The sequence below is a fragment of the Drosophila tropicalis genome, unplaced genomic scaffold, assembly GCF_018151085.1.
Source record: "Drosophila tropicalis isolate 14030-0801.00 unplaced genomic scaffold, ASM1815108v1 contig_593, whole genome shotgun sequence".
In the NCBI taxonomy this organism is placed as follows: Eukaryota; Metazoa; Arthropoda; class Insecta; order Diptera; family Drosophilidae; genus Drosophila; species Drosophila tropicalis.
The window spans coordinates 2,516,540-2,533,139 of record NW_027173070.1 but is presented as its reverse complement, the minus strand read 5'-3'; the positions used below and the strand labels follow the sequence as shown (position 1 = coordinate 2,533,139).

Below are 16,600 nucleotides of genomic sequence, written 5' to 3'. Positions count from 1 at the left end.
AAACCGGATTCTATATCCCTAAGCTTGAGGTGGTGAGTAGCTTATAATCGTTGATCTTAGCAGATCTTAAAATAAAATTCCATTATTCAGCAGCAGTTTCGGATTATCTCTTATAAGAGGCAATTACAAATGCTTTAAGAACAAAATTGAAATTCAGCTTAAATTTTTCAAAAACAATCTTTTGTGTAATTTGCCTGATTCCTGCCCACTGTCCATTGAGATTTTGTTGTGAAACTCATTTAACCACAGGCAGCTGCTTGAAATTTTCGCCCATGTCTCTGTCTCTGCCCCATCACCCCAAAGTTGGTTGGTTGGTTGGCTTGGGGGGGTTTTTGGGCCCAACAGCAAACCGCAGCAAACTGTCATCACAGCAAATGGTTGCTGCTCCTCTACCTACAGCTCATCCTCCTCCGGGGTCCAAACAGTATGCGGAGAGAATCCGGACACAAGCAAACCAACAACAACAACAGCAAGGGAAAAAAGATGCCACCAACATGCTGGCCAACAGTTTGTAGCTCATCCACTGAGTAGGGGTCCAGGTCTTGCTTCCGTTTCTTGTCCTCCTTCTCCTTTTGGTATCTCTGCATTTAGCGCTTTGTTTTTTCCAGATACCCCGCAGCAAAGCGAAGGCAGAGCAACAATTTATGCTTGTTATTTTACTTTGTAAAGCAATTTATATCTCATTTTTTTTTGTTGTTGTTACCTCTCCGCCCTGCACTGCCCCTCGTAGTAGTAGCTTTTTAACTGACACGGAAATGCGTGAGGGGAAGGGGAAGCGAACCTATAACTATGCTTGGAAAAATTTATGTACGTCAAGTGTTACAAGGTCTTTTGCTTCTTATCTATCGAGGAATTTGTGTGTGTGTTAGAATGGCTCTTTGTCTCAACTTGACGCCTGTAAATGTGCTACGGGTCAAGCTAAAAAGGCCACCACTTAAAACCACCCACCAGTAACACATATCCTCCCCTCTGCCCCCCCTCCTAAAAGCACTTTGCCACCGTTCTTGGCCCATACATTGTTTTACAATCTCTCTATATGCAGGTCTCTAATCCTGTTAGTTGCGCTTTTTCGCTTCCTTTGTTAAAGGGACTCCCATGGCGATGACCTCCCACTCCCCCTCTGCACCACTCTGCCTTTATTATATTGTGTGTGCGTATTTTATGCTATTAATTTCATTGTTGCCTTTGCTCCCTTTACTACACAATTTCCCACATCAGCACTAAGCCAATAATATGTTGGTTGGCCCGAACTAATTTTATTTTTGTTCCCACTGTCGAAATGGCTCTCGGCCAGACCATGACACAACAACAAGAAACTTAATTCAAATTTTTCACTGATAGTTAAAAATCTCAAAAGAAATAGGATAAAATTTCTATTAAGTTTTGGAATAAATTAGCCCAAAAGTTTGAAACTTTACGAGGTTGACACTTTTTAACTTTTAAACGTTAATATCAATATTTGTTAATCAAAAAACATGAAATGTTACCTTTAGCAGATATTAACTATTGTGTCGCCTGACATATTCTTCTTCTAGCTAAATGCAATGAAGGCTTTTTCCTTCCCTTACCAACATTCGATATAATTATTTTACATTATCTAAAGTTTAGAAAATGTAAAGTTTCAAGGATATATAGCAGTAGTTGTTGTCCAATGGAACTCGAATTTTCGAAACTATATAATTTATATTTATTGATTTGAAAGTACAAAATAAAAGGAACCGATTGCATGTCTGCCATCTGTTCACAAATCTATGGAAGCATTAACTAGTCGCACGCAATACACAAAAACACTAAAAAGATATTTGCGCCCTTTTAGAAAAGGGGGCGTGGCAAACAAGCTGCCGCCAAACCACTTAACCAGCAGTCACACTGAATTTAAAATATATAAAACCATTGTTCGTTCGCTTTTTGTACCTCATTTGCAGATCTTTATTCTTGTTATAAAAAGCCAAAACAGAAGTTAGAGAAATGGATTCCGCCGCCGCAGCAGCTGCCAAACGTGTACAAATCGAAAAGGCTCATAATTTTATGCGTCAATATCGTGATCCAGAATCACGTGAGCTCAAGAAGCTATCAGCCAATCAGTTCATGGATGTTTGGGCACATTACGACAAAGATGGTAAGAGAGCCACAGAAGGAGAGAGAGAGGGAGAGGAAGCGAGAAAAAGGGTTGGCTTCAATTTTCCATTTATTTCGTGTTTTCTTAGGCAATGGCTACATTGAGGGCACCGAATTGGATGGCTTTCTGAGGGAATTTGTGGCCAGTGCCAATGCCACGGACATCAGTCCAGAGGTAAGTCACATTTGATTGATGTCCATTTGATATGCATTTGGAACTTCTCTATCCATTCGACTGACAAAAGGCTGTGACCGACACCATGCTGGAGGAGCTGAAATCTTGCTTCATGGAGGCCTACGATGATAATCAAGATGGCAAAATTGACATTAGAGAGGTAAGCTTAGCCAAACGATTTCTCATGACTCATAAACGCATCGAGTTTTTTATAAGTCACACTCACAATCGAATGCCGTGAACTATAAGTCATCGGATTAGTGGGTGTAGTTAGTTATTGCTTAATTAGTCATAGTTATCTTGTCACACATGTCGTATGATTAATGTTATTGATTATGTCCCCCAACCGTTTGAATTGTAGTTACGCCCATGCCTTCCTTCCAATTGTGGCCACGTGTCGTATGCGCAATGCCTTTTCATTTCTCTTTAGTTTGCTTGGGGAAAACGCAATGTCTTTCAGTTACCCATCCATTTCAAATTGCTTTTTAAATGTCTCACGACCCCGAGACCAATCTCCAATAATTTATTTGGCGTTTTCCACCCCTCGAGAAGAAAAATGAAAAAGCAATATAATGAAAAAACACAAAAAAAAGTTTATAGCAAGTGGCAAAAAGTTTTTTCTCTCTCTTTTTTTCTTTAAATGAGTTTTTAATTGAAGACGTTGCCAAACCTTTTGTGTGTGTGTGTGTGTGTGTGTCCGCGATTGAGTGGAAAGTACATAGAGGCCAAGAAAATAATAAAGTATACTTAAAAGCAAAGTTTATACAAAACAGTTATGATAAATGAGCAAGGAATAAGAAGAAAAAAACGAAGCAAATATGTAACCGAGTAGAGAAGTGAGAAAAGTTCAAGTCCTTATCACATTCATCACTCAATTGTCGAGGAAAAACACAACCTCTGACAACTATGACACATTGTCATCTGATGGATTAGCTATCGAAGAGTGCCTCAAAAAGTTCCACTCAAAACCTAATTAACCAAAAATGCTTGAACACGACTTATGTGTAAAATAATGTCAGTGGAAAGTTTTTAATGAGATTAAAAAAACCCAGAGAGCAGCCAATAGTTGATTAAAAGTTAAAATTCATAAATTGCAAAAGGGAAGTAAGAGGGGCTAGAGGAAACTCAGAATTCAAAGTTTTCTGTGGTGCAACAAAAAACTCTTTTTTGCATCTTAAATTGCAAGAGGCAGTTGCTTCTCGCTCTCTCTTCCCCTCTAGTTAAAAACTTTCTTCCTTCCTTGCCTGCTTCTCACTGTCATAAACTTTAACTTAATCCAATTTAAACTGAGCATAACCCAAAACACGATTCTACAATGCAACAGAAAAATAAATATATTTCTTTCGCCTCTTCTTATTTATTTTTGCTTACACTTTACTTTCATTTTACAGCTCGCTCAACTTTTGCCCATGGAGGAGAATTTCCTTTTGCTTTTCCGCTTCGATAACCCCTTGGAATCAAGCGTTGAATTCATGAAGGTAAAGAGAAGAAAAACGACCAAAAATACAATCAGAAAAAAGGTCCAGCATGTGTCCCCTTAATTAATTTTCTAAACATTCTTCCCCTCGCACTTGACTTGACTCGACCTGTGACTTTGCCTCCTGACGCCTCTTTTCATTTTGTTTCCATTAGATTTGGCGTGAATACGATACTGATAACTCTGGTTACATTGAAGCGGATGAGCTAAAGAATTTCTTGCGCGACTTGCTCAAAGAGGCCAAAAAGATCAATGATGTGTCTGAGGATAAGCTCATTGAATACACCGATACAATGGTAAGTTTCTCAAACCAATTCCATTTAATTTTCTAAATGGATCAACTGATTGCTTAAAATTAACAAAACATAAAAATATACAGTGAGCTTACATCCATTCTATTTAAATTAAGTTTTTATTGACTAAACAAAATATAAACAGTAATTTGCTTTCCCTATCTTTTAACTTGGTCTAAAAAGTCAAACGATATTAAGTACATAAGCACTTTTTCAATATAATATTTCAGCTTACTTAATCACTTTATAGGCACAATTTTATACACAAACTTGATAGCTTAAAACAGAAGCCAAAACTTTCCAAGTCAGTAGGACAAAATGCTCAGAGCCAGGGCTTTGGAAAGTCTCTTTTTAATTAAAAAAATAAGATTTTCTTAATGATGATGACTAATAATATTATATAGTATTGAATTCCTTACACGAAATATAAAATGCAACTTTGAATCTACCTGTAATCTATGGCTTTTTTGACATGTTCCTGAATGTCATTGTAATCAGTTGCAGTTGAGTTGCAGCTTACACTACTTAATCACCATTAATGTCAGCTAGCTCGTTCTCGCTCTCTGTCTCTCTCTTTCATCGTCAACACTCACATTATGTGCTTAACAGTGATCCGACACACAGTTCTGCAATTAATTTATTTTTGCTTTTGTGTTCATGCCAAAAAGCCAGAAGAGCAAGAGAGAGAATGAACAACTAGAAATTTATATGCAGGCCAAAAATGTTGTTAATTAAAAAACTTGATGGCAAGCGGAAGTGCTCATGTGTGAGCTCGGCTGGGTTCATTACGCAACAGAGTTCATTATGTCATCCTGCCCTCAAAAACCCAACCCCAAGCTCAAGCCACCCATGTATTTCGCCCATAGCTCTCAAGCGACTCATTAGTGGTTTTTAATAATAATCAGTGCATACTTTTGGGGTTCTGAGCATTACAATAAATTATGATAAAATAAAAAGCAAACACACACCCATTGAGAAGAGAAACTTATTTTGCTTTGTCTGGCGACTCATTTGCAAGTCAAATGCGGGTCGGAGACAAGAAATAAACTTTCTAAAGTGCCTGCAGCTAAAAGTTTCTTTGTTTATTGTTTGATAACACTAAAATCTTGATATTAAAGCGGCAAATTCTTAAATTTAGCACGCGCCAAACAAAGATGTAATACATTTTCATTAGATATATTTGTATAACTTTGCATGTACATAAAACATACGTGTGGTAATTCCTTTTTTTCTGTTTTTGCTCATTAATTAGGCAGTAATTGATGTATAAATATTTCATCGACATGTTTTCTGTTTCAGCTACAAGTATTCGATGCCAACAAAGATGGCCGCTTGCAGCTCTCAGAAATGGCCAAGTAAGTAATCAATTTTATACATGTGTATATGTATGGACTCCAGTCTGGCCCCTTCAATCAATGTCGTCTTTAAATGCCTAAATTATTCATTACAGATTACTTCCGGTTAAAGAGAATTTCCTTTGCCGTCAGGTATTCAAGGTAAGTGGGTAAAACAAGAGAAAAACAAAAGAATCGTTACCCATTCGATACGATTTGATTCGATCAACCATAACTCGTTTACGGCTCGGTTCATGATAGTGTGTGTAAGCTAAGATGGAACTATCGTAACTATCGTACACATTGGCGGTCATACACTCCAAAGACATAAAGGCTTCAAACCGAAACACAAAACAAAAAGGAAACACTTAGACACACACAAAATAACTAGCACTTAGGTCTTAGTTGTTTTTTTTTTTTAGTTCTCAACTTGGTACAGATTAACTAAACATAAAACTAGTTTTTGCATTTCTCTTTAAAGCAAGCAAATAATTTTTTAACACAAATACAAGAAACAATACATTTACTTTTTTGATTTACAATTGCTTTGATTTTGTTTTTCTTTTTTTTTTTTTGTCTGTGCTTGGGAGTCTAAAGAAGGATCTTCTTCGTGACCTTCTTGATCGACATAAATTTGTTGCTTTGTTTTTGGAATATGATATAATCAGAAACAGTTTCCAATTGCAAAGCCATAAAACCCGCAACGGAATCTTCTTACCTTGAAATTCAAGCTGCGTCACAACAAATACAAATGAAGCCATGCCAAGAATAGCTTTTGTCTTGCATACGAAAAATAAGAAAGAGAAATTCCACGACGAAATATTGTCTACAATCGTAAAATAAAAACCAGCCAAGCGCGGAACCAACCAATAGGTCGGAAGTGGGAGTGGGAGGGCAGCTGAATTGCCAAGCTCAACAGAAATGATGGCAACACGGCGTATGCGTGACGCCAAACACCTGTATAGCACTGGAATGCTCCATAGAAAGCCATAAAAAGCGTGGGCCGACCAAATCAATTTCACTTGAACACAATATTCCTCCCTACCTCTCCTACATTTACTAAACACCGCCAGCCCCCCTCTCCCTTTTCCACCTCACTACTCTTACTCATCTCTCCTTCAAATTGACGACGTAGACGCTTCCGTTTTTACCTTTTTCCATACGTCAGACGATTTAATGCCACTCGAATTGGATAATAAAAAAAAAATAACAAACCAAAAAAAAAAAGCAAACGAAATGCCTAAACGAAAACGAAATGGCAAAACATTTGAGTGGAAATTTTCACCTATGCACATACTGACGAAAATTTCTACATAAGTATTTGAGAATGGCCTCTTTTTGCCAATTAGGCGACATTTTGTGGTATAATTAGCAAACAGGTGTTGCCTTCCAGTCAAATCAGCGAAAGAAAAACTTTATCCAACCATTTTGTCTCCAGAGAAAGGAGGAGGGAAAGAGGCAGGGCTTCAGTGAGTAATTGCCTTTTGGAGATTCTGAAAATACACAGGGCGAATTTATTTTGATATTTAATATTAAACAAAATACGAAAAAACACACACAGACAGACAAATCCCAAGCTGACAAAAATTAATGTGCCAATTGGGGTTAAATGGAGCTCGGAGCTTGTATGAGGGACCCACAGTATGAATTACTCAGAATGGCTGGTTGGCTGGCATTCCATTCAACACAAAACACACGGGCACGTAATTTGGCCTGCCCCACAAAAAAAAAAAAAAAAAAAAGACAAGCCAAAAAGAACAATATTCAACTTGAACCAAGTTTTGGGCCAAAAGTTTCTGTCCTAGTCATATTGCCGCAAGGGCCTCTTTCTTTCTCTCGTTCTTCCTTTTCGTTTATTTCTGAAGCTTTTAGCATGCTCAGCAGGATTTTTGGCTAGCAATTGGCATGAGCAATGAGCAAAACCATCGAGTTGGATTTTCTATTGAAGACTCATTCCCTCAAATCTATGTCAGATGAAACGGAGAAAAATTTAATATAAAATTTGCTTTTATTTTGTTAGTTTATTTGAATTGGAAAAAACTTTTGAAAAGATAGAAAGGAAATCGAAGATTTTGTTTACGAAAGTTTTCAATTGACATTTTCTATTCGAAAGTTATTTAGATTCAATAAAGAATTCCATTGTAAAAACACTTTAGAATCCATGAAGTTACGGAAATTGGCTACAATTGATCTAGGCGCATTAGCAACAAGGATCTTTTTGCGAATCGTTGTTCGTTTTTTTGAGCTGAAATAACTTTAAGAAAACCCACTAATAAGTTATAAGACGAATTCTAATTCTTAAATTCTTGAATTAAACAGAATTTGTCTTTAATTTAATTAAATTTTCTATGATACTTCGTTCCGTTTCGGCAGCATTTCATTTAAATAGTATTATGTACGAATGAGTGCCCCTGGTAACGAAATATATTTCGTTTGCCAAAAAACAAAAAAAAAAAAAACGAAGAAAAGCAAACTCTTTTCTTTTTGGTCTTTGTCTAACGAAAGACCAACCTCAATTTGGTTCTTGTCGTTCACGTTTTCGTTCTCCTTGTTGTTGCTAGACTTGTATGTACATACACTGAGTTTGTTGTTCTTGGTAATCAAGTGGCTTCCACATTAGAACACAAAATTCAACATGGGAAAGGAAAGGCAGGCAAGAGAAACCGTTCCGAAATGCCAGTTGCAAGTGCTTATTGTTATTTGCTGTAAATGTACGTGCCACAGTCGCATTGACGCTGCTTATTGACAGCATTCACATGGGGCACATAGTGCGATGGGGTTTGGGTTGGGTTCTAGAAAGGGTGGGGGAAGGGTGGGTGATGTTTGTGGTGGGCATGGCATGTTAGGTAAAGTCTTACAACTTAAATTTTCCAATACTTCTGTCACAAAATGTTCTATCTACTTTCTTGCACTTTCTCTCCCGTTTTCCATTTGCCATTGAAACTGACTTGTGCAACATTGCGTATGAATAATTTCAATTGACGCTCTTGCCATATGATGTTAGCATCTAAATAGCTGTTTATGCCACATCTCTTGCATACATTTGAAAAATAAATTAGTCAGAGGGCTTAGATTTAATCGAAACACAAATGTTATTCCCTTGTCAATTATTAAAAATAGTTAACATCTCAACATTGAAGGGATTAGCATGTCTGACTGGCTGGCATACAATTCCCATGACCGCTTATGTTTAAGGGGTCAACGATTTTTTTTATTACCTTCATCATTTCATAGTTTTTCTGTTTTTGTCATAAACTGTCACATTAGCCAGAAGTGGAGCCCACTCTCTAAGGACCACCCCTTAAATGATTGGTTAGAATAATTCTTTTATTCTGGGAAACCCATTATTCAGACCAACTACGTTGCCCACATCAGACAAAACACTATCACTTGGGGAATACTTCATGTGATTTGGACTCTTTGTGTAGAAGTTGTCCCTTTATTTGAACATTGATGGTCTATTGATTTGTATCTTTCACTTCAAAAATCAGCCATTTGGCATTACAGCAAACCAAAAGAAATATCTTTTTAGAGTTCAATATTGTATTTATTTATTTACTTTATTGTTTACCAATTTTTGTTGAAAATGAACAATAAAATAAAATTGCAATCAAAGAATTGCCCAAATGTTTCATTTTATAAATAATCTTTCACTCTAAGTAACTGCTAGTAAATAAGCAACTGATCAAAGCGAATTACCCGTAAAGTAGGCAACAATAAAAATATTAACCTAAGATCTTACTTAGTCGAACTAGCCAACAATTTTTTAACAATTTACCTTATTAAACCGTAATGAAATTGAAAAATTTTTATGCCATTTTATAAATAAAATACTAGAGCATACTACTGCATACCAACAGTTATTAAATAGCTAGTTAATACATATCATTTTTTTGTGCTAAAAGTTACAAACTTAATGCAGTTCAAGAATCCTGCCATACCTTCTTTGAGTATATTTATAACACTAAACTGCTCCATTGAGTCGTAGGCCTATTAAAAAAACGAAATATGTTTATTATTCACATCTGAAGACCCGGCTGAATCTTCGCCTGCTTGCTTTGTGGTTGATAAACTGGGCTCGCAGAGAAAATAGTTAGAGAATGCATATGCTTGCATATCTTGACCTCGCTGTTCAAGCAAAACCAGGCAAGCCCTAAATGGGAGCTATTTATTTATTGCTGGACTTTCAATGAAACATCCCATTGAAATAGTTTGCTTTAAAATGATTTTCCAACATATAAGCTAAAAATTATTTAGATTGATGGATATTAAAAGGCAAGCCACAATTGATGTGATACCATGTCTAACACACACACACACACTTCTTTTGTTCCTGCCTTTTGTGGTAAAAATAACCCCCCTTTTCTTTCTGTCTGGTATTAATGGCTGTCATCAGAGCTGTATAACAATTGCGTTGCCATCTTTGGTTTCCACATCATTGTATCAACTAGATTTTTTATCTCACTGGGTAGATGTTGCGATTTGCATTTCTCTCATGCTTCTCTCTCTGTCTCCGTCTCGATTTTGTGGTCTGAAGTCAAACAATGGCTTTGCAATGGCAATTGTCAGAGACTCGAGACGAGTGTGCGTCTGTGTGTGTGTCTGTGCAATGTGGCGTATGAGCAATGTGCAGAAATGCATTCAAGTCACTGGAAACGGCACGTAGCTTTGCCTTTGTGACATTTTATTTGGCTTTTATTGACACATGTGAAGTCGCTACGCCCCGTCAAGCCCACATAGTAGTAGTTATAGTTGTGGATGTAATGTAAGTTGGCATTTACAATGTCAGGATTTAATCTCATATTCCCATGTAACCGACGCACAACAAGGTTGCCCATTATACTACTTATTCCAATTCAGTGAAATACAATTATGATATCGCATCATTATTAAATATATATAGGTTCTCTCTGAATGGTAATAAAGTGTGCAGGACTAAAGGGATATCATCTCATCTCATCCACACCTGACCGGAACTTTGTTGCCAGTATTCGTGCTTACTTATTAGTAGCCGCAAGTATGCCATAAAAACAGAAAGAGCGAGAAAAAACGCTGAGAGAAAAGGCGCAAGCTTAAGTGGCCATAAAATTGGCATTTCCAGCACATTTAGCTTGGAGGTGCATATTATGTACCTCTAACATTTTGTAAGCAATAAAATGCATCAACTTTTATTCTTTTGCTGCTGTTTCAGTTTTCCCTTTTTTATGTACCTACATTATTATAACCACAAAATGGTGACAGGCTGAGAGTGAGTTATGTATGTGAAAGGACTCCCCTTCTGCTGCAGGTATAAGTTATGAGCAATTGCTCATTTGGCCAAAAACTTGGCCTCAAAAGTTTACCCAAACACTGGACTACATGCAAAAGCATTTCCCTCTTGAAAGTCTAGACCCAGTTTGCCGAATTAAATTTGTTCTTGGTCTAGTGTCTGAACAAGACTTTCATTTGCAGCTGCTGCTTCCCAAACCCTTTGGTTTGGGTTTTTTTTTTTGCTTTTTTGCGGTGGGGGGCCTTTTGGCTTTTGGCCAGAATGGCAAAAACCTTTATGCTAATGCACATCACGTATACGCCGCATGCACCGCAATGGCCAGTGACATAATGTGCAGCAGCAGTAAATGTCGCAGGACAACGGACAGACAAAGAGAAAGAGAGAGAGCGAGAGGAGACATCGTTACTACTAGCATATGATAATGGCCCACGGCTGACTAAACATTCTACGGCTTTCATTTTTTTTCTGTCTCTTTAATTTTGTTGCGCAACAACTGTCAAAAGAGAAAGAGAGAGAGGTCGCAATTTGTGTCGGTTGGGGTGGTTAGGTGGGCCCTCTTTTCCCTTTTTGTGGATATCAACGGATATTTCACTTAACTTTCAACCCCACAGACAGCAAAAAGGTGTTGCATTTAGGTGATGCTTCTCCGTTTCACTGCAAGCAAGTTAAGTGAAAACGTGTTCGAGTTTCTGGCACAGACAATTTTGCGCTTTTTAGTTGTATTTTTATACATACATACATACATACAAATATATTTTATAACTTTTTCTCTTCTTTTCACTTTTCAACTATTTGCACCACGCTAGGTGATAGAAAATACAATTCAATTTCAATTTAGCTAGATTTCATTTAGCGTGCGCAACTAAAACTTAATTGCAGCGATAAATCTTCTGTTTTCACACACACATACACTCTGTCACTAACACACACAAACCAGTATTGGTCATGCATAATGGTTAGCTTATGTTTACTAGACATTGAACAAATTTTTAAGTTTGCTGCATTTTAGCTGGAACTCTTAGCTTACTAATCAATCAAAAGCCAAAACAACTAAAACCTAGACTAAACATTTAACTAACAACTAAACTAATATTTCTTATTACATTTTTAAATAAAACAAACTGGCAAAATGTTTAATAACAACTTGTTTTATTTATTTATTTATATGTTGATTTTACTCTCAGGAGATTTGGACTAGAATTTTTTATTTTGTTGCTCAATTAAACTGAAAACTTTGTTTTTAAAATCCTTCTACACTTTTTGATCTTTATTAAAATTAAAATTAAAATTTATAAAATTGAAAATAAAGTTTAATGAGTTATGCTTTTGTTTATGTTTTGCTAGGCACCTTTAAAATTTTATAATATTTTTGTCTTAACTATTTACTATTGATTAATATAAAACCTTTTTTAATATTTACATGTCTAATTTCGATTTATACGATTTTTCTTAGGATCTTCTCTAACTTAATCGAGAGTTTGATCAATTAAATCGGCTTAAGACTATTTTTATATTATTTCCATAACAAAATTTTGATAATAAATTTAATTTCCAGTTTGCCAGTTTGTTTGAAATTGAAAAAAAAGAAGAAATTTTTAATTATATAAAAATCAATTTCATGTTTAATTTAAAACTTTTCTAACTTTCTGATTTACTTTATCTCCTCTCCTCCCACCTGCTAAACCTTGCTCTATATCTCTCTCTCTCTCTCTCTCCCACTATTGCAACTTTATGCCTTAACAACTTTAACTTGTCCATAACAAATAAAAAAAACTAACTAAATTAACATCTTATACTTACATATATTTTCTATATAATCTCTAACAACATAAAAAAACCAAACACTTGTACCTACATTTTTGTTTCATATCAACAACAACAACAACAACTACAACAATATGAACAAATCAATATAATAATAACAACCATCTACAACCTACAACAACAACAACAACAACTAAAATATATATTTAACTAAAATCTACTATGCACGTGATGTAAATTTTTTGGCTGCCACAAAACTTTTCTTATACATAAAAAAAATAAACAAAAAAACAAAAATGCTATTAAATCTAAAAAACCAACTTTAAAACAATTCAACAAACAAATTGACCAATAAAATGAAAATATTTTGATCATTGCTGTAAATAAAATCGACCTGCAAATCAATTGCACTGGCTACAACAAAAAAAAAACGACTACAACAACTCTTTGTTATAACAATGCAAAATACACAACAACAACAATAAAAAAAATAAAACATTTCCCAAATAAAACACAATCAAAAAATAAAAAAAAAGGAGGGCATTGATGTAAGTATTTATTTTTCAAACAAACAACCAAAATGTCCCAACAAAAAATCAGTAAAACCAACAACAAGAACAACAGAAACAACAAAAGAATTGAAAAAGACTGAATGAAAATATAACAGGGAAAAACACTTTTCCGCATTTTCCACAAACAACTCCCTGACCAGCATTCAATTAAATTGCTTGACTTTGTTTCAATTGTTTTTCGAATTTTTTGTTCCTATTTTGTTTTCTCTATTTGTTCATTTAAATGCGACGAAGAAAATTTGTGTTACCGGTTTTCCCTTTTATATTTTCTGGCCAAATATCGTCGTAATAGAAAATACTTAACAAAAAATACACAAAAACCCATTGATTTTCATTTGGCTTGAGGTTTTCTTTTCCCAATGAAAATGCTTTGAATGCCATTTGAATAACAACTTGTGTTTGGATAGCTTTTCCAATTGCATGTTTTTTTTTTTTTTTTTTTTTGGTTTTCTATTTTTCTTTATTATGGAATGAATGTTTGATGATGCTTGGCTTAACAATTTTGATCCGTCTATATTTATTTTTACCATAAAAAACAGTTTACACAAAGATTCAATGGAGGAAAAGCTAAGAGCTGAGCTGATTTATATATAGAATTATTTTAGTTTCGGTAAAAGAAACAATTTTATGTTGCTTATTGCTTGATGCTTGTTTAAGCTAAATTGAAATTGTTTAACAAAACTTGCAAATTGAGTACGGAAATTGATGATAAATTCCATTTCAGGCAGGTACTGAAAATGTTTACTCTACTGAAAGTTTACTTTCGGTTAGCCAAATCTCTAATATAAATAATTTGGCATTTCCATTTTAGACCAACTTATTATAGGTTGGATTTTGTTCATGACAATTCTTAGTTAAACATTTCTTTGCAAATCGAAAATTCGTTGAATTCGTTATGAAATTATTAGCTTAACCACTAGAATTTGATTAACAATACAAAAGTACTTACTAATTGTTGCCTTTCATTAATCAAACCAACTCAAAGGCTTAGGACAATCTCTTCTTGGACAATGTCATGGGAAATTATTGGCATTTTGCAAATGGTTTATTCCCCAGCTCCATTAAGATGGAATGCAATTTGTAAACTACAAGTTTCTAATCCATAATCCACTTTCATAGAATTTCATACCTACATACCTAAAGCATTTCACTTTGGCCATCCTGAAATAGACATTTGCTTAATCAACACTTCGATGGCCGTCTGCCCGGCTTTTGGTCTGTCTAGCCAACTGAATTCAAGGCAAAGTTCCATCATAAATGACAACTATGTATGTGTGTGTGTGTGTGTGTGTGTGTGTCTTCATAATTAGACATTTGTGGGCGTTTGTAGGCTCCACTTTGGCCCATTTCATGTACGATAAGTGCATGTACGTGAGCAGCTTTAGACTAAGTGATGAGGTCCAGAAATTATATGTCGATGTGTTCCTCAGGATGCCCTTAGGGTTCGCCCCGCTGCCGCCCATAACAAAAACCTTTTGCATAATTTAGTCATTGAGGTGATGGTAGTGGGTGATGGTGGGTGCTGCTGGTTGCTTGTGGTTTGGGGGCTGGCTCGATGGTATGCCGGAATAATGGCCGCCTGTTTTTTGTTTGAAATGGCTTTCAAAAAGTGTTGAAGTATAAAATAATTACTTCATTTTATCATGGGGTGGCCAGAAACGTGCCCAACGTCAACCCAAACGGAAACTGAAAAAAATGGTGGCTTAAGTGTGTGCAATTTGTCAAAATGTATATAGCATACTTTGGGGGGCGAATGTGTGTAGTTGTTGGTGTGAGTGCGTATGTGGGCGTTAAATTCCATTTGTGTGAAACTTTGCTGTAAATTTGATTAAAGCCTGAAAAGAAAAGGGGAAGTTTTAATGGATTTCTAATCCGGCCACAAGAAAATCCTTTAAGACCACCGCAAAACGAAATGCGACGCTTACGCAATAACATTTGTTAACCCGTAAGACAACCCATAACCGCCCCTTACCGAAAAGAATATGCTGCATGTCCTTGTGTGCATTACCGCAGGATTGCCAAGCAAGGCAAGAGAAAAGTCTGTTACGTAGCTAGAAATGCAATCAATAAATCTTCCCACGCTACGCTCAAAAGTATGCTACAAAATATATATATTAACTAAGCATAGGGCAGACCTTCTTCTATTCACCTTCGACTTCCTTCGGCGTGTTCTTACCATGTTTCAATTTAATGCATATTAATTACTCAAATATCAAGCTTTTAAGCCAAATTGAACGCATTTTCGTTTTCAATTTATGTCTCGCTCCGTCTCTCTCTCTCTCTCTCTGTCTCTGCCCACATTAACATAACAAATGTTTTTGGCCATCCCAGGGGGAATTTTGCTGTTTGTTTTTTGCTTTTTGATTCTGTGTGGTTTTTTTTTTTTTTCCCTTCTCCTTGATGATTGTACACACAAATTGGTTGTAATGTTTATTGAGTCAATATGGCGTATGACATATATGAAAATGGAAATTGGTTTTGCTGTAGGCACAAACATAATGCCACAGGGATAAAAACTTGCTTCGCATAATAAAAAGACTTAAAACCAAAGAAAAAAGTAAACCAAACACAAACGAAACAAATATATATATGTATATGAAAAATCCTTAAACTGATTATGGGGATACCAAAAATCTCCTTCTACTATGATTATCATTTCCCCCACTCTCTTTGCATGATGATGGCATGTGTTTGACAAACTCTGTAAATAACATGACATTAGTGAGTGCACACACACACACATACACATACACACACATAAACACGTAGTCTAGAAAATACATTGACATATACATACACACGTATAAGTAATTGCAGATAACAAAATATACTTTTACCTTATTATTATGTAAAGTGATCAAAATGAATATGAAATGTTCAAATTTCAACTTTCTTTTACACAAAAATGCATAAGAAATTTGAAATTTAAACAAATCGCTATACTAATTGTTTAATCCTTTGAGAGCATTGTTTAATCCTTTGAGAGCATTTTTTGAGGGCCAGCAAAATAATATTGTTCTTCTGAAAATGGAAGTTCCTTTTGTCCCTTTTGTAGATTCTAATCAAAAACTTTTAATCTATTTGATTTTTACTTTAAACTTTACTTTACCAAAAAAGGGAATTGAAAACCTTTTGTGAATATTTCAGAAAGAGACCTTCCCTTGGGCAAACAAAGTTACCTCATTTTGGAATCTGTTTTTCCCAGATTCATAGTTTCCAACAAGTCAAGAGTACTCATAGATAGTCATTATCGTTTCACTTTACATACCAATTAGAAACTTCTTTTGCAGTAATTGGAAAGATTTGTAGAACTCAAAATACAATTGATTATTACTTTCTTAGATATGCAAGAATTATATGAATCTTAAAAAGTGCTCTTGAAAACATGTTATATATATATTGATATACCTATTTATATATTGTTGGAGTTATTTTAATATTTTTGAAATTAATCAATTCAATAATATTTGTCTCTCTCACTCTTTATTTGCTCTTACTTTATATAGGGAGCCACCAAGTTGACCAAAGAGGATATAGAAAAGGTGTTCTCACTGTACGATCGAGTAAGTTATGATAAATATATAGATCAAAGATTTTT

General features: G+C 35.3%; 1 protein-coding gene across 2 annotated transcripts in view; it reads left to right on the top strand.

The window, feature by feature from the left end:
* Nucleotides 1-16,600, top strand: part of Cbp53E (Calbindin 53E) — a 32,306-nt gene that overhangs the window by 13,617 nt on the left and 2,089 nt on the right. The window contains exons 2-10 of one of the 2 annotated variants that reach the window (XM_068288973.1): nt 1,926-2,119; nt 2,208-2,293; nt 2,364-2,453; nt 3,685-3,771; nt 3,926-4,066; nt 5,363-5,418; nt 5,514-5,559; nt 12,967-12,978; nt 16,509-16,565. In XM_068288973.1, coding sequence (XP_068145074.1) covers nt 1,969-2,119; nt 2,208-2,293; nt 2,364-2,453; nt 3,685-3,771; nt 3,926-4,066; nt 5,363-5,418; nt 5,514-5,559; nt 12,967-12,978; nt 16,509-16,565 — 726 coding nt within the window. In that variant the 5' untranslated portion in view covers nt 1,926-1,968. The remainder of the gene's footprint in view (nt 1-1,925; nt 2,120-2,207; nt 2,294-2,363; nt 2,454-3,684; nt 3,772-3,925; nt 4,067-5,362; nt 5,419-5,513; nt 5,560-12,966; nt 12,979-16,508; nt 16,566-16,600) is intronic. The other variant, XM_068288974.1, reaches the window with a different exon arrangement.